This window comes from Arvicola amphibius, chromosome 5 (genome assembly GCF_903992535.2).
Source record: "Arvicola amphibius chromosome 5, mArvAmp1.2, whole genome shotgun sequence".
In the NCBI taxonomy this organism is placed as follows: Eukaryota; Metazoa; Chordata; class Mammalia; order Rodentia; family Cricetidae; genus Arvicola; species Arvicola amphibius.
Window position 1 is genome coordinate 137,605,613 of NC_052051.1, and position 22,526 is coordinate 137,628,138.

Here is a 22,526-nt window from a genome sequence, read left to right on the forward strand (position 1 = left end):
AAAAAAAGAATAGGAAGGTAGATCTCCAAATGCCTTTCATGATGCTGGTATTACCCCGATACCAAAGCCAGAAAATGACAGACGAATCACCCTGATGAGTATAGACAAAAAACAAAAACAAAAATGCCCCAAAAAAACCCACAATAAAATACAGACAAACTGAATTCAAGGTCACATCTAAAAAACCATTTGTTATGGTAAAGTTGAGGGAGCTAGAATGGGGAAGTGGGGGTGGATATGATCAAAACACATTTTATACATGTAAATAAATAGATGATTTTTAGGAGATGTGTGAAATGTAGTATCCAAACATAAAGTTATCAATCAAGTCTCTCAGAGCAAGTTCCATGTGTTTTTATCCCGACGAGAACACTTGTGGTTTGGATCACAGGTGCTTTTCCTTACTGCAGTCTGTTCAGAGGAAGAGGATGGAAACCACGTGAAGACCGGCAGGCTCTGTCATCAAATCTTACCCCCGGGAATTGTTTCCTGGGCCTTTGGAGAACGGTTTCCCTGGCAGGTGTGATGAGACAGGCCCACAATGCTGGCACTCAGCTCCATCTATAAACCAGTTTCGAAAACCAAGCCCCTCCCCAAAGTGTCCATTTCGAAATGCAAACAGTGTACTGAAGAACAGTAGAAGGTAAAGAAGTTTGAGGCAACAGCACAATAGTGTCATGTGTGTGCGCAAACAGTGATAAGCCAGTCTGTGAAGTCTCATTTATATATGTGCCGGTAGCAATTTTACAGTAAAAATTTTAATATGAATAACCTTATATATTTCCATATTCTGCACAGGAATAACCAAGAAACAATTAAATGTCTCTGAAAATGAATGTGAATTGTACAAGTAAATCTTCCTGACCCTTAAAACATAAAAACAAGAACTGTCTGTCTAAATTGCCAAACGCCTGCTTGGGGAAGAGTGGTCTCATTGAGGACCCGTAGATCTAAGCTCTGCTACATACAATAGTCTGTAAGTCTGAGAACAATTCAACTTGTGAGCATTTTCTGGAACATCATGACCACACTCAGTACAATCTTATGGCTTCCATTATGCCCTTGGAATGCCCTTCAGCTGTACGGTAAATTGGAAAACACACAGCTATGGTTTTTGTGCCCTCTGTCTATAATTTGAGTTTGAGTTTACTTCCATACCACACAGACCCGCCTTAGTGCTTTTATTGTAAATAATTTACACTAGAAATGCTGACTCACGAAACCGAGGTCAGGGAGATTGTTATTTAAGCAAACAAAATCAATCCCGAATCACTTTAGGCTTCAAGCCCTGTGGCTTATCTGACAAGAACTGGTGGGCTTGATGTGGAAGCCAATGAGTACAGGAGACGATATCCACGTATTGGGAGCATCCCCACCTCCCTGAACCTAGGAACCCCCTTGCTGAAGTTTGCCTTCCTCCAGGACAATCTTCCTCTTCTTGTTTTGCCCAAAGTGACAACCAAACTTCCTTTATGCAAATAAATAAATACCAAGTAACTTAATCTGATAAATACTTTTAAGAAAAATAAGATATGCTAAACCCCTATTTCCTTCTGACCTGCAAAAGGGGAGAAATGGAATTATGGGAGCAGCAGAGGCCAGCAGTGAGAGCAGAGTGCCTGAGGACAGGGCTTGGTCTGCGGCAACTGCTCTCACCCATAGCTTGGGGTTAAGCCTGGGTGGTAAGACTATCACTAAAACCAGTCACCAAATGAAGCATGGGATCCAGACCTGGCAAATCCCAAATCCTTGGGAGGTCGAGGGAGGAGGCCTGGCCTAAGCACCACAGTAAAACCGTCTCAAAACTAAAAGGAGACTTGGGGATAAAAATCTGCCCTCATGTGCACAAGGTCACAGGTTCAATGCCAGCACTATTATTCAGTGTTTTAGGAGAGTCACTAAAGCTCATCTTTTAAGGGGTTCGTTTCCTTTTGGGTTGATTTCAATTTGTTGATTCACCCTTGTGCAACGATTGGTGTAACACTGAGTGCCAGCTACTATAGTAACTGAATAAAGATTGAAAGTTTGGGGCCTCCATTCAATAGCGTCCTAGTGAGAGAACAGGCTGTCGCTGCTCAGACAGGGCAGGGATGGTGACTGGTACCCCCAGAGGCATCTGTGCTTAGCTGCCTGGCGGATTGGTGAAGTGTCCTGGAGAAGGAACAGCACCATGACACGAAGGGCAGACATAGGAACAAAACACAGATGGGTGTGGAGGGACGGAACTGAAATCTGGAGCACGCCGGACTTGGCCGGGAGAACCTGGATAAAGACAATCACAAGAGGAGAGGTGCGCAGAAAAACAGGTTCTCCAGGAGCACTTGGTCTATGGCATGCAGCTGTGTGCGGCTGCGGCGGGGCCCTCTTGGTGACCTCCCATTCTCACCGCCCGTGTCTGTCCTTAGCAAGAATATCTAATGGCAACTCAAACCTCCTCCTGCGACTCAACAGCTGTCTATACACAAGGAAAACAGCAGAGATGCTGTAAGACCAGACCAGAAAGCTGAGATACGGATAAAATACATCTGGAATACAGTGAGCAATGGGCAGTGTTGGGCATGTTGATTTAGAGCAAAGTTTAGCACTAAAAAGATGTTTTACAAACACGTGCATAAGTGATGCTCACACACATATGCAGAGAGAGCGGGGAGGGGTTGGGAGAGCAGGTTATGAGGAAACATGAGACCAAGTAAGAGCAAAGGAAACAAGGCCTGCTGGAGCATCAATCTGTGTTGGAACTCTTCAATGTCACCTTACTTCAGGGATAATGACATTCAAGGAAAGCAATCTTGTGTCGAAGCAGAACCCAAACCCAAATCCCAGTTAGGACATCTCTGCCTTCAGAGACTTAGAGGTTCTATCAGGAAGTAAACATGATGACTCCATTTTTAAGAAACTGTGGGAATGATTTAACGCACAGTAGGTTTTTTTAAATGCGTGAGACAGGTTGCAACACTGTCATAGTGTTGCTGTCACCGCAAAGGAATGATGGTTGACTCTGCTTTTGGTTTCAGTGGCTTTGGTCCATGGTAAGATGGCTCCCTTGCTTCTGGGTCATGGTGAGGCAGAGCACCATGCTAGCCAGGCAAGGCAGGAGAAAGTTTCTTATCTCACAGGAGCCAAAAGCAGAGAGAAATAAAAGCAAGGGGAGAGGGGACAAGACACATATTTCCAGAGCAAGCCCTGAGCACATTCCACCAATGAGGCCATACCTCTACCCACTTCCCAGTGGTACCACTGGGTTGTGAATCCACCCAGAGATTGACCAATTGATCGGTCAATTGGATACCACAGGATCCAATCATTTGCCTAAAGTCTGTTCTGAATCATGAGTCTGTGGGGTACCTATCAAATCTGAACCATAAGAGTTATAAGAAAAAATGAAGCTACAGTCCTCTGTAGTGGCATCAGTCAGGCCCCAACTATTTCACTTGGCAAGACACCGTCAGCCACAGAGAACATTGGCTAGGCTGAGCAGCAAGCAGACAGCGAAGAACTTTAGAATGATCTGATACTATAGCTGTCTCAAACATCCCAGTGACTTCTGGGTAATGGAACAATGATGCTATGTATATTTTGGAAACAGTCTCACAATCCAGGGACTCAGGGGGCTCATGTTTCAAGAGAATTCTCGCAAGAGGTCCTAGCTCATTCTTGTTGGCCGATTGTTTTACAGTTCTGGAATAAGCTTTTCTGATTTTCTCAGGCTTCAAACCTATGGATCCAAGCCAAGCACAGACTGCAGGATCCTACAGGATCCTGGCTATAGGCACCATGATCCAGGGCTATGGCCAGACACACTAGAGAGAAGGCATCATGAAGAGTATGGACAAAGAGGGATGCAAACATGGTTCATCTCATCCGACTGCAGACAAGAATGTCTCTGGAACTCTGAGGGAGCAATGATAATCTCAATAACCAAGTAAAGCACAGCCAGTCGCGTGACCATCAACATTTCTAACTAGTATTACTACTGCAAAAGCTTACCTGTCTCCTCACACAGCATAACCTCCATCATTTTTTCTTTGCATTCTAATCTTGCTCTCCAAGATATAAATAACCCAAACCCAAATACTCCATATAATTTTCCCCAGGAAGCCAAGCTTCAGGGCATATGAGAACACGCACCCTGGAAGCCAGAGGCCTGAATTAGAATTCTGGCTCTCCTCCTGATGGGAGTGGACCATCATCACACATTCTCATCCCTGGGCCCTACTTTCTTCATCACTGATAGGGTAGCAACATTCTACTACCTTTATCATTTAATTTAATCTCTTTAAGACACATACAAAGGAATAAATTAGATAATATAAGAGATACAGTGCTAGCTGATTTGACACAGAGATGCTGGCTCCTTTTCTTCCCAACACTTCCATTCTTTGCTTCTTTTCCTAGAATTTTCGAATATAGAAAAAGGAGTAAATCCTGAGCAATCTGCTTATTGTGTGTTCCTATGAGATGAAGACATGGTCTTAGTGGGAAGCTTTGAGGCAGATGAGAGAATGAAGGATTCACCGGGTTTTGACTCTACTGCATGTACTGGCTTTGTGGGAACCTAGTCTGTTTGGATGCTCACCTTCCTAGACCTGGATGGAGGAGGGAGGACATTGGACTTCCCACAGGGCAGGGAACCCTGACTGCTCTTTGGACTGGAGAGGGAGGGGGAGGGGAAAGAGGGAAGAGGGAGGGAAATGGGAAGAGGAGAGGAGGTAAAAAGTTGTAATAATAATAATAATAATAATAATAATAAATGTCAAGAATAAAAAGGATGCTGACATCCATACAGCACTCAGGATAATGGTCTCAGAGCAGGTAGAGTGAGGGTTCCAGATATCCATCATTGGAGAAGAATAGAAAGTTCTGGAAGGAAGGCAGAGGGTTACAAAAGATACACATTCTTTGTGGGGTGTAGGCAAGTGTGTGTGTATCAAAACCTCCTATAAATTTGTTATCATTATTATTATTTTGAAATTATAGTGTGGGGATTATAGCATTTGGAATGTGTTTAAATTGAGTTATTTTTTTCTTTCTATTATAAGTTTACCACATAGCAGATTTTGATCACATTCTTTCCTCTTGCCCAGTTCCTCTCAGGTCCTCTCCACCTCCTACCCTCATAACTTCACATTCCTGTCTCTCGAAAACAAAACAAAGCCAGAAAACAACAACAAATGAAAATCAAAATAAAACTTAAAAAAAGAAAATTAGTAAGACAAAAATAATCAAAACAAAACAAAAAGTACACACACATATATACGCGCGCGCACACACACACACACACACACACACACACACACGGGAGTCTGTTTTGTGTTAGCAACTACCCATGGCTTGAAGCCCTCCTTGGAATGTGGTTGCTACATCCAGAGGCACCCCACTGGAGAAACCTGATTTTCGCCTTCCAAGCAGGTATTAACTGCAAATAACTTCTGGTTAGGGATGGGACTTTGTGTCCACTTTCTCTTTGCAGTGCTGGGATTTTTTCTGGTTTGAGCCTGCTCTACACCTTAGCAGAACAACAGTAGTAGGTTTCCCCCTTGGTTCATGACCTAGGTAATCTCAGGGTCTAGGTCACACAAGCACTGTTCCATCTCATGAAGTGGGAACACGGGGTTACTAAAGATACACATTTTTTGAGAGAAGGAATGTATGTATGTGTCTGTATGAATGCATCATAAGCTCCAGTAAATTCATTAACATTTTTATGTATTATTAGTTCTTTGTGAATTTCATATAATGTGATTTGGTCATATTCACCGTTTCTCCCCCAACACCTCCTAGCTCCATCACCCTTTCCAACCATTTTTCCCTTTATGATTTTCTTCTCATCAAGACCAATTTGTGCTGCCAAAGTACTCTTGGACATGGGACTTTCACCTGCAGCTTGGTTGACTTATCAGGGGCTACACCTTAGAGAAAACGACACTCCATTTCCTAATAGCTATCAAGCCTCTGTGCTGATCACCCTCTGCTAGTGGTTAGCATAGATGCCTTCCAAGGTATACATTCTTTTTTATTTTATTTCATTTTATTTTTTGAGACAGAGTTTCTCTGTGTAGCCTTTGACTGTCCTGAAACTCACTCAGTAGACCAGGTTGGCCTTGAGCTCAGAGATCCACCTGCTTCTGCCTCCCAAGTACTGGGATTAAAGGCGTGCTCCACCACTGTCCAGCCAAGGTATTCATTTGTGACAACCCTTTTAACCAGAGTCATCCCACTGGTACCGAAGACACTTGTTTTCTTCTTGGCAAAACTGGCCTTTGGGCAAGGAACTGCACAGGCCTTAACCACATGGTATCCAGAAATGGATAAGCAGGACTGTCAAATCTTGCCAAAACACGGTAAGACAGTTTTGAAAAGACCTCTGAAAATAGTCTATCAGTTACTCTAGGCCTTAGCCAAAGTTGGTTGCTTCAATGTTGCAAATGAGATTTTGGGTTATTGCCCAGATAGCCAGTTGTCTCTGTCATTTGTTGCACATTTTGGAAGTTGCTTGATTGCACTTCCTGCTTACTCAAGTAATATTATTTCCCTTCTTGGATCTTCGATGGGGTTGAAGACTAGATAGTTGTAGTTACTTTCCTCTCACGACTTGGCCAAGTTATTATACAAGACTTAAACTAGTTAGGAGAGGATAATTATTAAGTATATTTGTTCTTATTGTATATGATTTTGTATTAGGCTTAGAACTCTCTTTATTTAAACAAAGGGGGAGGTGCTAAGGGAAATCCTACAGTCAGTAGTTACCCGCCCACTGGGGCGTGGCCTCTTATTTATGCCAAAGTAAAGCTTGCATCTGGCCTCTTTTCTGCCTGCGATATTCAGTTTCTGCTCTCTGTTCCAGCAGAGTATTCTGATTTGTGAGTCTACCCCTAAATAAATAACTATCTATTATTCTCAGTTCTGAGCTAGTGTGGGATTTCTTTTATGCATCCTTCTTCAATCTTCATTCCAGTCATACAGCACAGAGGAGGCAAAACCTTGGGGTTCAGCAGAACTGACATGAAACAGAGGCAAGGATCTTTATAGAGAATTGTGTATTGTCATATGAGGTTCATCCTTTTCTAATTTTATTATTAGGCCTTGGTTTCAAACCTCAGCATAGGGGTGGGGAATAAGTGCTGGCCTAGGTGTGCAACTCAGAGGAGTGGTATGTGTGTGTGTCTGTGTGTGTCTGTGTATGTGTGTTAAGTGGTGCTGGCCTGGCCTGGGTGTGCAACTCAGAGGTATGGTGCGTGTGTCTGTGTTAGGGAGTAGGTGCAGACCTGGGTGTGCAACTCAGGTGTGATGTGTGGTGTGTGTGTGTGTGTGTGTGTGTGTGTGTAGGTACTGGCCTGGGTGTGCAACTCAGTTGTGTGATATGTATGTGTGTGTAAGGAAGTAGGTGCTAGATCTGAGTGTACAGCTATGTGATATATATGTGAGGGAGTGCTATGTCTAGGTGTGCAACTGAGTTTTGTTATGTGTGGGGTTAGTGGATGCCAGGGCAGGGTGTGCAGCTCAGATGTGTAGTGACTTCCCATAGCTCTCCTGTCTTCGCAGAGCCTATGTCTTTGTCATTACAGTACCTGCTGCAATTTAGCTTTGTATTTACACAAGAAAAGGATGCCCAGGAGAAGGTAATAGGACCTGGCCAGCTAACCAGACCTGCTGCCCTGTGCATGAAATGATTCGATAGTGTTCCTGGCTAGGGGGAGCCAGGAATGCAAGCTCTCACCCACTGCCTCAACTGCTTTGGATGCCTTCAAAGACCACAGCTGTTCAGACATACAGCCCTGCTAGTCTTAAAGTCCTGGTTAAATAATGACACAGACCCATGGAATGCCCTCCCTGAAGAAGAGCAAATCCTCTCAGCAGTGAGACAAAAAAAATGTAGTCCTGGAATGAAAAAAAAACATGATCTCTAGTGTCTTTGGCTAGTAGATGCCCCGTGATGTAAGCTTCCATATGTAGTTATTATCATATAATGATGATAATCTCTCTTGCATCGTTTTGAACCTAGAATGTTTCTTTCAAACAAGAGCATGCCTTTGCTTTTGTACAGCACAGGGATCCAGACTGGTCTGGCTTGGAAATTTCACTGACATGGCTACATATCTACCACAGAGTCAGACACAGGACTTCTGTGTAACCGGCAGTGACATCATCGAAACCAGGCTCACATTTATTTAAGTAGCATGGTTCTGATAGAATGAAAATATTTTAGTTAGTGGTACAACACTTTGGGGGGAAATTTACAGATGTCTCCCCTGCTCCACTGATTCCTCACTTACCTACTGGAGCACTGTTTGGGATGGGGGAAGGAGGGGGTTAGTGAGTGAGTGAGTGGGTGAGTGAATGAAAGGGAGGGAGGGAGGGAGGGAGAGAGAGAGAGAGAGAGAGAGAGAGAGAGAGAGAGAGAGAGAGAGAGAGAGAGAATATATTATATTTCGGCTATGCACAATGGCACCTTTAAGAAATCTGCCAACCAGTAAAAATCTAAATAGTGGTGGTTGAAAAAAATAACAAAACTCTTCACTGCTTCCAGTTAATATTCACAGGACTCAAGGGGAGCAGGGCTTTCAAGGGTTCAATATTTATAAATGCTACTGTTGTCCCCCAAACACGTGTCTTGGATTCATAAGAGAAGCAGGGAGCTTTTACCATAATGGGGTGAGGGTATGAGTTTAAAGTAGAGAAACAAGCCCTTAAGAAACAGAATTAAAATCCACAAGTGAGCACCTGGTGGTCTGAGATTTGAACACCACTCGTTGGAGACATTTTTTCCTCATTTACTAATGTTTTAAAGACATGGAAAGAGCTTGTGGTGTGTAGCACTGCTGACCAAGAGGGTGTTTGTCTTTTCGTTTAAAATTTGGATGTTTCAATCAAGGACTTTGTGCTTGCAGCGCTGATGGTAAAGCCATCACTCCATCTGCTAGGCGAAAATCACGTCGGGATGGAAAGCCAACTCGACTCTAAATGAAAGGCCAGTGTCCTCATCTCACAGCCTCACACCGTTTTCAGGAGTTTCTGTAATCTGACTGTGAGACATTCTCTAGCCTTTCACCTCATCTGTGCTGACCCTGGACACTAAACGAGCTGCAAAGCCCTGAAGTCTATGTTCCTCTTTTATCCCGTTTCAAGAATGCATTCATGTTAATGCTGCACAGGAAACCGAACCAACACAAACCTGCAGCACCTGATGAGCCAGCACTGGCCCAGGAAGCAGCAAGGTTTTTCAGAAGAAATTTATGATGTCTATAAATTCACCTTCAAGGTACGTAAGACTGGAAGGAAATAACTCGAGTTTTTGAAAACTCCATCTTTAACCTAGTCCCTTCCTATTGGTTACTTCATCAAAAAAAAAAAAAAAAAAAACCCCACTAGAACTTCAAAATGGAAAGTTGATGGGGATCCAAATAAGCTTCAAGTTGGAATTCAGTTCTTTGAAATTGAAGTTTGCTATATGACTTCCATTTGTTGATTCATGCCAAGGAGAGTCCCATCTGGGAACATGGAAGAAAGGGAAGGGAGGGTCTCATTAGATTCATGGGCAGGTTATTCTGCAGTGTGGCTTACACACTAATAGCAGACACCTCTAGAAGAGACATGGGAATATTGAGAAAGCTGAATATTGAGAAAGTGATGTAAGAGTCACCTATAAGCCCCAAGAATGGGTGGGCAATGAACATAGAAAGATGAGAGAAAAGATGCTGGTTCTCACAACAGCAAGGAGGTCTGTTCTCCCAAGCACTGGGGAATAGGGGCATTGATCAATGTCATTACAGTCTCACTTGATGTATCCTTGCCTAGGAAAGAAGAACCAAAGCCAGAACAAACATATGTGTGCATGTATGTATGTATGTATGTATGTATGTATTATGTATATATGTGTGTGTATGTGTATAAGTTGTCTACCTCTACTTCATGAGAGAACATATACAAAATAAACACATTCATAAATACAGAGAAGAGAGAGTTGTGTTGTAATTTCATGTTGCATTTTGTATCTATGTAGAACTATGGGACAGCCTCATCGCAGGTAAATACAGAAACTCCCAGGCTCCAAAAATGACAGTGAGTTTCCTCTAAGCTGATGCACCTGGTGGGTCTTCTGTGTCCCTCAACAACATGATACTATTTGCAAAAGGACACTGGAGGATACCCCTCCATAGGTATGCGATGCCTTTAGGAATAAAGACTATGTTTTTAACTAGCATTCTGAATAATTGCCTGCATTTTTGAATATGTTAAAACAATCCCTCTGAGTTATATATTTAGATTATTTGGGTAGATTTATGGTACATACATATTAGTTTAAAGACAAACAGCCATATCTTAAAATAGAGATTTCAAATAGAAATACAATTTGGGCAGGAATTGCTATTAAAGAAATTTTGAACCTAATAAATCTTTAGCTCTGCAACTGTCTCAAAGTTTCAGGAAGACGGCTAATGAATAATTTATGACTGTAAACACCATCACAGAATCCTACACTGTATTTAACTTAATGCCCTCAGGTACATGAAGAATTCTGATCTTTTTATTTTACAGGGAGGGAGTGTTTACTTTCTTTTCCTTATACTTGCGTTCATGAAAGTTCAGGAAATTTCAAAACCACAAATGGGTTTCTCAAAGAAAAACTGACAAGTCAAAACTGTTATTAGAGTCTATTTCAAATATCTCAGAATCTCTTTAGTTTTTACTGAAAACACACGAATTGGATTCCATCTACTTGAAATGTTTATTTTTTCAAGAGACAAACACAAATTCTACTGAAACTGAAGTATGATTTACTTTGGGATGAGAACAGTCGAACAAAGTAGTAAATATATTGACTTTCTCATATCATAAGTTTACACTCTGAGTGAGACATTTGCTTCCTCATAAATATCACGTGAAAAAAAAACCAGTTTGAAAATAAATGATATGCATTATGCCATTTCCCATAGACATAACAAATGCTATACTGTGTTTGTCACAATTAAATCATGTAATATCATTAAGTTTCTGTACTCTCATCACAGATTGGACATTCCTGTCCTACGGTTGAGTTTTGAGAGATTTATGCAAATCCCAATTTTAGAATAAGACCAATGACTATGTTTTACAATCATATATGATGCAGATATCTAAATTGGAGACCTCAATTTCCAAGGCAAATCCTATATATAGACATTCATACGTGCACACTCACCTATATTATTCTACACTAGAGTAGCGGATGACCAAAATTACAATGAATTCCACAGTGCAACCATGTCACAGATTCCTTTGGGTGTGATGATAGCAAGCTCCATTGCACGCACACTGAGGGGAAGCACAAGGCTGGTACTCACAGTTGTAAGCAGGGGCGAGGCGATGCTGAGCTTCCAGGCTGGCCAGTGTGATGTGGAAAATGATGTGCAGCAGCAGGAAGGAGAGGCTGGTGATGCACAGGGACTGGAGCAACCGCCCTGTGTGTCCTGGGAAGGAAGCATGGGAGTGTGAGGGAGAGCTTGCATGACAACCATATGAAAGCCCCAAGCCTGGCTCAAAAGTGAAGCAATGTAATTGTTATCTTAATTATAAACCTACAGACAAAGAACATCTCATGTCCTTTCCAATATTATGTAACTGTCTTTACATATTAAAATTAAGTATAAAGAAATTCTTGATTTCCTGTTTGTTACCATGGAATAGAAACAAGTGCTAGATCAGAAAACTGTATAGAAAAACATTGCCAGCATAGAATAGACCCATAGCATTCTCCTAATAAAAGAAGTTTAAGAAATTAAAAATAAGGAGAAAGTAACCTAAGACATGCTACAAAGTTATGATAACTTCAATTTCAAAAATAAATACAGATAAGGAAGAAAACTGTAGATCAATTTCACTTGTAAGCATAGACATAAATTATAAAATATGTTAACCAGTGAAATAGAATAAAATATAGCTTGGCATATTTATCAAAGTACAGAGCAGATAGGTTTAATATAAGAAACCCATGTGAAATTCACATACTAATGGATTCATACTTCTTGATACCACAAAAGAGACATTTTATAAGGCCCCAACGCAAAAAATAGCATTAATGACTTCAAAGAAAATTAAGAATGCAGGGAACTGACTTTAAATGTTGAATAATTACACAATTACACAAGCATCCTGTTTATGGTGAGCATTTAGGCATCAGCCTATGGCTGTCAAGAGAATGAGTGAGGTATCCAAATCCCATCATCACAGGGGCAGGCAGTGCCATGAGGAAAGAAACTGCTGCATCTCAATGATAAGGATCGCATGCCGATAGCATGTGAACAAACGGACTGCTTTCCAGATGCTGAGTATCAGTACAGAACGTCAAGCTGAGCCCAGAGACCAACTGTGAGAACAAATATGAGAATTCAATAAAGCGTTCAGATACAAGATCATCTTACAAAAACCAGTACACATACATCCTCTACATCAGCAATTTCAAAGTACAAAATCAGAATACAAGTTAGTTAGCAGTCAAAGCTATTTTGTAATGATTTTGCAGCTCGTCCCAGAAAGAGAGCACTATCATCTGATTAAACACAATCTAGGTACTGATGAGAGTTTACAATGTCACAAGGTCCCCAGTAAACTGAGGCTAACACCGAGGACTATTCTTTACCACCTGGACAGCCCTCTCTCAGCTAGTCAGGCTGAGTAACAAAAGGCATGTATAGAAACTCTTCCAGCAGGGAGGAGATTCAGGCCAAAGCCCATGAACGTGGGCTGCTCATCACCTCTCTTTGATGACCTACAGTGAAGACAGTGGATTTTCCCAGCCAGTTCATACAGGAAATTCTGTAAGCCAATTCTTTGAAATAAATAAGATGCTGAAAAATATCTGAATCACATGTTCATAGATTTCCTATGGCGTTACTACTCTTTGATAGAATCTTGGCTAATAAAAATATTTAGACATTAACCTAATAAAGAGTACAGAAGGCTTTTATATGATAAATACTATAAAATGATATGAATGAATAAAGGGATAATTTACATTCACTAAAGAGATTGTGTATGATAAAGATACAAATTTCCCTTAAAATCGGTCATTAAGTTCAAAGAAATTTCAATAAAATACCAGAAGAAACCTAAACTTTCAAAAACATTTCAGTATATACAAGAAAGGATGTTTTGAGGTTTTCAATAGACATTGTAAATATATATTTAAGAGTAAAATGATCTCACTCTGTCAGTCTTGAGAAATAAGTTCAGAAGTGAATGAGGCTGGTGTGCCCTGTGGTTATTAAGATTCACTATAAACCTCTGTTAAAATACACAAAATCTCAGATTCCTTATGGAGAAGGTTAAAAGAACAGATGGAATATCATTGCTCACAAAACTAACTTATTTTTACTAACTGCACAGACATCTGTGCAGATCCAGCAAGCCACTAGACAATGATAGAACTATATGGGAAGGTGGCACTATTATTAGGTCCTTCACTGCCATCACCCACAGAAACACCATTTTGGCAGCTACACTTGGACATACTTTGTGGAAGCCCCAGCGGCTGTGTCTCCACCTTCCCCGTGGAAGCAGGGAATCAGATGTGAGCCCAATGGGAAGGGTGAGAGGGCCAGCTTCACTTTACCCATGCTGCCCCTGCCTCTCCCATAGTTTACAGAGCTTGCTACAAGGAGAAGCTGGATTGGTTTGTATTTTCTCCCCCCTGGGAAAACTGAGAATCATGTGGGTGCTCGGTCGCCTAAGTCCTGCAGGGTTCTAGCTCAGACAGCTCACTTCTGTCTCATCTCATCAAGAGAACTTCCGGAACAAGCCAGTGGAAATCAACCATCAACAGGTAAGGCAGGGAGAAGAGGAGGGAGTGCCCTCCATCTCGCCTGTGGTTCTTCATCGCCAGCCACAGGCCCTGATAACCAGCCTAAAGACTCCACTAAGAGATATACTTGTGGACCCGGCAATGTGACGCACCTGAGTAGGGCCATGACCAGCTGATGCCTCCCCTGGGTTGCCTTCTCTCTCTTTCGTGGTCAGCTCCTTGTACTTTCTTGAGCATGGCCTGTACCAGCTCCGACAGAAAACATGCAGACCTCAGCAGCACACGCACATCTCAGCAATTAACCTGTGCTGGCTACAGATAAGGTACGAAACCGAGCATGCAGGAGCGCTGCACTCTGAAAACACGAGAGAGGCTCTCGGAACCAAGCCTGGCTGTGGGACAGAGGCAGCACAAGAATCAAAAGAAGCGACAAGCAAAGTGAGCAGGCCCTTTCACAGCAAAGGTTAAAGAGACTAGGACTACAGCACCAGCCGTGCCCCCCACCGTGTTTCTTGTTTGGTTTTGGTTTGTGGTTTTTATTTTCCTTGAAACCTGTCAATGAAGACTGGGAGAGGTGACTACTTCCTGAAGTGTTAAGGTAAAAAGCTTCAAAGAGCACAAATAATCAAGAAAACAAACAAACAAGCAACAAAGGAAAAAAAAACAAAACTCCAGTGTCAGACACCAAAGAAATGGAGATTGGAAATTCTTAACAAAGAAAGAATGCAAGGACATCAAGCAGAAGGTCAATGGGCTCCAAGAGAACACAGAAAGACAACTAAAGCAAATCAGCTGGCTCGCTATACCTCACGCTGTGGACTGAGCTGTGTGCCTCGAGCTCACGAACTCTGTCTGCTTGCCCGTGGCCACGCTCCCTGCCATGGTTGTCATGGACTCTAACCTACTAGAACCACAAGTCCCAAATTAAACACTTTCTTTTCTAAGTGGCCTTGGTCATTGTGTTTTGTCACAGTAATTAAGAAGTGACTAAGATAATGAGAGACAGGCTTCGGCAGAGGGCTTCAACAGCTGACTGGATTAAGCAAACCAAAAAAAAAAAAAAAAAAAAAAAAAAAAACCACCATACAAGAAATCATTTGAAGTTATCCAATAGAGGAAGAAAAACAGAAAAGCATCTATAAGAGTGAGGAAAATCCACGGGGCCTGTCAAGTGACTCAGTATAAGGCCAGGAAGAATTGTTGGAAGAAGCAATGCCACAAGACGCCTTAGAGATTTAAATGAGCATGCAGATCCCAAACACCCAAAGAACTAAATAGTGGCCCAGAGTAAAGTCATTACAGGGAAATATTACATTCCAAATTGTCAGAAAAAAAAGACAACAGTTTGAAAGCAGCAAGAGAAAACAGCTTATCATCCAATAGAAGACTGTTGACCATTGACAGATTAGTTTATCATCCAATAGAAGACTGTTGACCATTGACAGATTAGTTTATCATCCAATAGAAGACTGTTGACCATTGACAGGTTAGTTTATCATCCAATAGAAGACTGTTGACTGTTGACAGATTTTTTTTTTCATCAGAAACCCAGGGGCCCACAAGGTCCCTGGTTGATATACTCTAAGTGGAGAGAGAAAACTATGGTCCAAGAACATTACACCCTGGAAATCTGAGAGTAAAACCGTAATGAAAGGCAGAGACTCACCCAGCTAACAAAAGTTAAGGGAATGCTCTTCATGAAATGCTAAAGTTGTCTCTTCTAAAGGAATGAAAACATAGAAAGCCATAAAACCCACAGGCGTATTAGGTAGATAGCTAAATTGAGAATACTTGTACCGCTGTCATGGCGGTATGCAAATCAAATTTAACTCCCATTAATACTAAAAGTTAGAATAGAAATTATTAAAAATAAGTGTAACTGCAATAATTAAAGCACTTAGATTTGTAAAGACATAAATCATGACAATATAATATGGGATGGAAAAAATTATAGCTTTTCTATATGATTAAAATAAAGGTGTGATTAATAAAGAATAGAATATTTTAAGTATATGATACATTATGTAAGTTTCATGGTAATTGCAAGGCAAAAACTGAAGATTGGAAGATGACTCAGTCGTTAAGAGCACTTATTGCTCTTCCAGATGACCCAGGTTCTTCTCTTTTGGTGGCTCCAGGTTCATTTCCTAGCACCCTCATGATGGCTCACCATCTGTAACCATCCAGGGGATCTGATGCCCTCTTCTGACCTCCTCAGAGACCAGCATGTGACCAAACCCATATATACAAGCAAAATATCAATACACATAAAATAAAATAAATAAAACCAAAAGAAATAGAAGCAAACAAACAAAACAATACAAAAAAGAGTAAACATCAATAGTAGATGCAATCAAGTATCAAAATTCATGTCAAATACTGAGCTACCACAAGTTGAATATTTCTTACATCCATAGTCAACCAACACATACTGAAGGAAGTCACTGATCATAGACAGCAGGTTATCTTAATTCCTGTGCCACCTTCTCTCTTGTATCCTTCTCCTTGGGGACTGTGTAACATGGCACTCCACTGAAATACATATGGGCACAGGGGCCAGTCCTCAGATAAAACAGGGAACTGCCATCGAAAATAATGCTTTAAATACAGAGCATCACAGAAAAAGAAAACCAAAGACAGGTTTTGTTTTCCATCCTAGAATGCAACAGCTTTATGTTTTCTGACTCTTGGAACAATACAGTGTGGGAATGCGATTAGCCACGGAAGTGAAAACTCAGCTAAATCAAAATGAATTTGATTAGCCCTAAGATAATCAAAAGCTCAAAATCTATAGAAGCGGAAGCCAGGGGGAAATAACCCTTGCGTTTCTTCTCAGTTCCACTGTCATTTTGATCATTTTTACTGTAGAGAAATAAGGCTCAACACAGCGAATGTCTCCTTTTATATATACTATTGATTAAGGCAAACTTCTCACAACAGACTCAGGATTATCCAGTACACACACAATGTTGTGCAAAGAGCCTCTCCATTAATTTCACGACAATCAGACAAATATTTTCCACTTCGCCTCCCCCACCTGGCCTTCATGAGTCAGCTCTGTGACTCTGTAGATACTGCCAGTGTATATGATCATCCACAGAGGTGTTTTGTGACTGCTTGGCAGGACGTTTGAAGGCTTGTTCACACAGTGGGACCATCAGCTCTTCACTCTCCTTATGGTTAAGTGAAAGTACACCTGCCCATTCTCCCGCCTTTGTGCACTTGGCCGTTCAACTGTTATTACCAATACTATAATATAATATGATAATAAATATGCACACACACACACACAGAGAGAGAGACTCTTGTACTTGCTTTAATATATTTTATTTAGATCCCTAGAAGAGGAATTGTTGGATCATATGACAATTATATGTAGATTTTTGTCAGAAGCTAGCAAAGTTTTCCTAGCAACCAAGTTCACTAGCCATGTATGAGACTCCAGTTTCTTCCTGTCTCTGCCAACACTCATTGGGTTTTCTCTAGATTATATTTTCAGTATTGCTGTCCTATTGGGTATCAAATAGCGTCCCATTTTAGCTTTGGTTTGCATTTCCCTGATGCCTAAGGAGGTTAAGCATATGTTCATGTGCTTCTTGGATACTTACATATTTTCTAAGAAGAATAAAATTTTGTTTTGTTAAACTGCACTTGGGCATTCTGGACAACAGATAAGATGTACTGCCTTGTCGCAGGTCCCAAAGCAGTTGGCCAACTGGTCATACACTGGAAACTCCCAAAAGTAAGCCAAGGTAAATCATCTGTCTTTATGAGTTGGTCATCCTAGGTATTTGTCACAGTAATAGAAGGGTGACTAACAGGAGGGGCATAATTCAGCTCCTATTGTTCTGTACCCTGGATACCCAAAGTCCCTGTCTTCCCCACTTGCAACACAGGTTCAACCCAGCCCAAGGTTTTAACCCATGTGAACATCAAGTCTCAGCCTCTACTTTTATCTCCATATATTCTGACTCAGATACGAGTAAAGCCCAACATGCAACTCATAGTGAGGAAAACTGAACCCCCCCAGGTGCACATTGAAAATTATTTCCTCCCAAAATTCATCAGTGGGATAACATAATACAAATATTCCCAGCTAAACGAGATAAAATGTAAGAAGTCATGTATTTGCAGTAAGCTTAGAACCTGGTACGGAAGATTCCAGTGGAGTTGAAAGTTGGAGCAGCATCTCTGGCTCAATCAATAGCCTGCCCTTCAGACCATGGGTTAGGAGATGGCAGTTTTACCCTGGGGCTTTGAATGCAGCCCCCAAATCTCTATGCTAAGCACACCCTGAAGGCTCTTGGTGGTAGCATACTGGCACACTGAAACTAAGAAGGTGACCCTGTCCTCTGAAGTGACAGAGTCATCTCTACCTCCCAGGCCTGTGTCCCAGGGGCCTATAGTAACAGTATCAGTTATGACGATAGGGTCATCTTCCCTTTCCACTGAAGCTGAAGAACGCACTTAGAACAAGAAGAATAACATTCTTCCTTCATTCTGTCCCATATCAGTGCCTTAAAACTCTCAGCTGGCAGTTTTCCTTCTGTAATAGTTGGTTGAATGTGTACGTCACCCGGTGATCTTCATTAGATGGTTGTTCTTGTTCAGAAGTTACTGGTGTCCAGAATGTTCTGTGTTTGTTGGTGTTTTCAGACAGAATTTCCTTATGAAGACTAATCTGACCTCCTGACCCTCCTCCTACCTCTGCTTCCCATGTGCTGGGGTCACAGGTCATTCTTGGTTTTGTAATAATAGATGATCGTTGGGGATTTCACAAGTCCTTAAGTTCTGTTTCCTTTTCGTTCAGCAGACCCTTCTTCAGTGAGCCACCCCTCCCCTGTGTACCATTCTTCTATTGCATGTTACGATACGCTGTTAGGAGGAACCTGGCCACACCTTCAACATTTTGGTTAGAAATCTCTCCTGCTTATCTATAACTTGCAAGTTCTCCCAGCTATAAACCACTAGGACATCATTCGCTTTATAAGGGGAACCCTTTCCCCCAGCTGACAGCCATATGTTCTGCAGTCTCAGACATTTCAACCAAAGCAGCCTGCACCCTCGCCTTCCCCAAGTCTCTTCAGAACACTTCAAGCTTTCTGCGAATCTGCATCTCACGAGCCTCTTCCAGCTGTGAGGATGTGCTTTTCTGCAAATATCACTTGCATTCTGAGCCTTGGCTTTTTCCAGATCTTGCCACCAAGTTAATAATATACTTTGAGATCATGTAAAACTACGTATTCAACCTGGTCTCCCACTGTGTGCTCAGCCTGTTTGAATTTAACCTCACTTTAAGAAAGCAATGTAACCAACCCTACTGTGCCTAGGACTTCTCATTCAGCTCTTACGACCTAAGCTAAATGCATAACTTTAATCTTCAGTCATTCATTCTTCCTTGACCCTGAACCAGAATAATTATTGTGTATGCGAGTGTTGTGGTAATCATTTGCTAAAAAGCAGGTGGTGGATTGAAAAACAATCTTAAACAACAGATATCTCATAAGCATTGGAAGCAGCGTGTGCATGTGGGCTGATAACATCTGTATGTGGCTTTGTTTGTTATTCTGGGTCAGCTGGAACTTCATCCCTTGTGAACGTCTCTTTGAGATTTCTGTCCAGACTCCCCTATTCCTTTCCCATGTCATGGTATCTGTACTGTTCAACAACACAGAACAAAGCCCTTCTTTGGAGACAGATGGAAGATCAAGAAAAGTAGAGAACTCCGGGAACCAGTGGCTGGTTCCTGGGCAAACTAATCCAACAGGAAGCTGCCTTATTTTTGTGCCTTCACGAGTTGTCAATATGCTGTGTATTCTTGTTAGCGTCGGTGTGTGCCCATTGTACATGAAGGGTCAAATGTGTGTAGAGACCCAAGATGGGATCTTTCCTAGATTGCATTTCTCCTCTATTTTCTTTGAAAAGGGGCCGCTACCAAACTTGGAGCTCCCTAGTTTAGTTAGCTAGCTGGCTAAGAAGCTTCAGGGATGCACCTGTCTCCGCATCTCCCAGCACCAGCTTTATAGGGTCATTCTATCACCACTGACATTTTCCGTGAGTGTTGTGGAATATTTGATTAACGATATAAAGTTGTGGTGAATTAGTTTTATTATGTAAAGATGTGTTGCTGTTTTACCTTGCCTCCCTAAGGCACCTGATTAGACTGGTAAAAAGCTGAATGGCCAATAGCAAGGGAGGAGATATAAGCAGAACTTCCAGGCAGGGAGAGTAAGTAGGAGGAGGAATTTAGGCTCCAGTAGCTTCAGTAAGAAAGAAAAGGAGAGGACAGAGAGATGCCAAGGGTCAGACAGACAGATACAGAGGAAGCAGGAAAGTAGGACATACAGAATGAAAGAAAGGTACAAAGGCCTGGGGCAAAATGCAGATGAATAATAGAAACAGGTTAAATTAAGTTAAAAGAGCTAGTGGGATAAGCCTAAGCTAAGGCCAAGGATTCATAGTTAATAGTAAGTCTTCGTGTCTTTATTTGGGAGTTGGTTGGTAGCCTAAAGAAAATTCCAACTACACATGAGTACCTGGGTTCCACACTCAGGTCCTCACACCTGAGTAGCTAGCACTTACTCACTGAACCACCCCAAGCCATATTGATGCTAAAACAACTATTTTATTTTCTTGCAGCGTTGGGAAATAGAACCTAAGATCAAACTGTTCTCGGAGCATCTTCATCAAAGGCCTCTCTCCTAGGCTGTGCCTGACCACTTTCATATCATGAGCATCCTGAGCGGGCACATTCCTGGGGTCTGTGCAGGACTCTAAATTTCCTCCTCCTGTAAGGACACCAGGGAGGTTGGGTTAAGAATCCACTCCAGTTACCTAATTTTCATTTATGTTAAACTTTTGAGTGTGGGCCCATCCCCCTAAGTCACATTCTGATGTAGTAGAAATAAGGCTTCAAAGTATAGATTTTGGATGAATATAATTCAGCTCCAAGCAGTGGAAATCCACATCTTATTTCTGACGCTGGAAGGAAATTCATAAGTGTTCAGCCTTTTACCATTAAGCATAATGTTAGCTGTGGTCTTCCGTGCACACTCTTAATCCTGATAAAAAAATTTCATTTATAGTCACAGTTTCAGAGTGTATTTCCCAAATGCTATCACTCTGTCAGTTGAAATGATGGGGTTTGATTCAATTTTCCTTATTGATGTCAGGCATTCAACAGTTAATTTTGATAAGAACGTGTCTAAAATCTGGAATTATTTGATGATATGTCAACTCATAGGAACATAAAGAAATGAGGCATATATACAAACAAGGACAAGCAATGCGAGCAACTTCAAGATAATTTGTAAAAGCAACTGAGCCCACAGAGAGACAAAATCAGTAACCCATGGCTGAGACACCACACTCCATATGTACACACTGTTTCCCCAACCATCTGGATACCAAAAAGGAAGAAATTAAAAAAACTAACGAAGGGACTAAGTAGCTAAGTGGGAGAGCAGAGTGTTTCTAAACAAATTTTATCTTGAGTTTTAAACAGAGTTTTGCTTGTTTATGTTAGATTTCCTCAAATGGAGATCTAAAAACAAAACAACCCCAAACTATTGTTGTTTCAGATTCCATCCAGGAACTGGGTTTTTAAAATCACTTTCTGGTTGGATTTAAGGCCCACTCCATGAGATGGAACCCATATCTGACACTGCTGACGTGGCCAAGAAACCGAGATTAGCTATGTCATAGGCCCTATGGGAAAACCTACCACTATTCTACTGAAGAAACATAACAATAAAATGATTCTTAATGGTGTCCTGCTGTACCTATAGATCAGTGCATCGCTCAGCCCTCGTCCTCTTGCCATAGATGGGAACTAACCCAGAGACTCACAACTGGACATTGTGCACACAGAGAGACTTTGGAGCTCTCACACCTAAATGGGGTGTCCTCACCAAATCTGCCCCCCTACCCGAGCTCAGGGATCTATGTGGAAGGGGAGATGAAAAGAGTGTAAGAGATATTGGGTGATTCCAAGGAAACATTGTCTTCTAGGTATAACAGCACTGATTGAATTCGGAGAGATTGTGGCAGCATGAGTAAGACCTTCACATGTTGAAGCCAGAGGGAACCCCAGCACTGAGAGGAGAAGAGGACATAAGCTTATACCCCTAAACCAGAAGCTATTTGCAATTGACATTTGCTGGCAATGGGAAATCAGTTTTCTTCGATGGAATCTCACTGGGTATATTAACCACATTCTAGAACAGACCCCCACACTTGGGAATAGCTAATCAACACAAAATGCAATCAATGGTATTTTTGTAGCCTGTCTAATTTTTGCTTGGGTAATATTTTGCTTTTACCTTATTGGCCTTTTGTTTGCCTATTTGGGGCTCCCATTTTGGGGATGGGTTCTTTTGTTTATTTTTTGTTTTTAAAGAATGAGAGAAAAAAATAATATGTGGTTGGGTGGGTGGAGGTGACTGGGAGGAATTAGGGGAGGGAGAAACGTGATCAAGTATATTGTATAAAAGTGTTTTCAATTAAAACACAAAATAATAAAGTAGGAATAAACTTGAGTCCTAGTTTATTATACTCCTGAAGGAAACAGGGGAGTGTCATTGCCTTAGCCAACATTTCCAGTTCCCTGACTTCCAGGCGACCTGAATGTGGCAAGCACACATGGAAGACCCAAGGCTCTCTAGATGGTGCCAGCTTCCTTAAGCTAACTTTGAAATTTTCCGTTTATGAAGCAATCTGAGCCAACAATCTCTGAAATTTTTAAAGGGAA

The 22,526-nt window shown here is 41.5% G+C and overlaps 1 protein-coding gene across 1 annotated transcript in view; it reads right to left on the minus strand.

Moving 5' to 3' along the window:
- The window catches only part of Piezo2 (piezo type mechanosensitive ion channel component 2), a 345,375-nt gene that overhangs the window by 193,195 nt on the left and 129,654 nt on the right, over nt 1–22,526 (minus strand). The window contains 1 exon segment of the mRNA XM_042055171.1: nt 11,322–11,447. Within this exon segment, the coding sequence (XP_041911105.1) occupies nt 11,322–11,447 (126 nt within the window).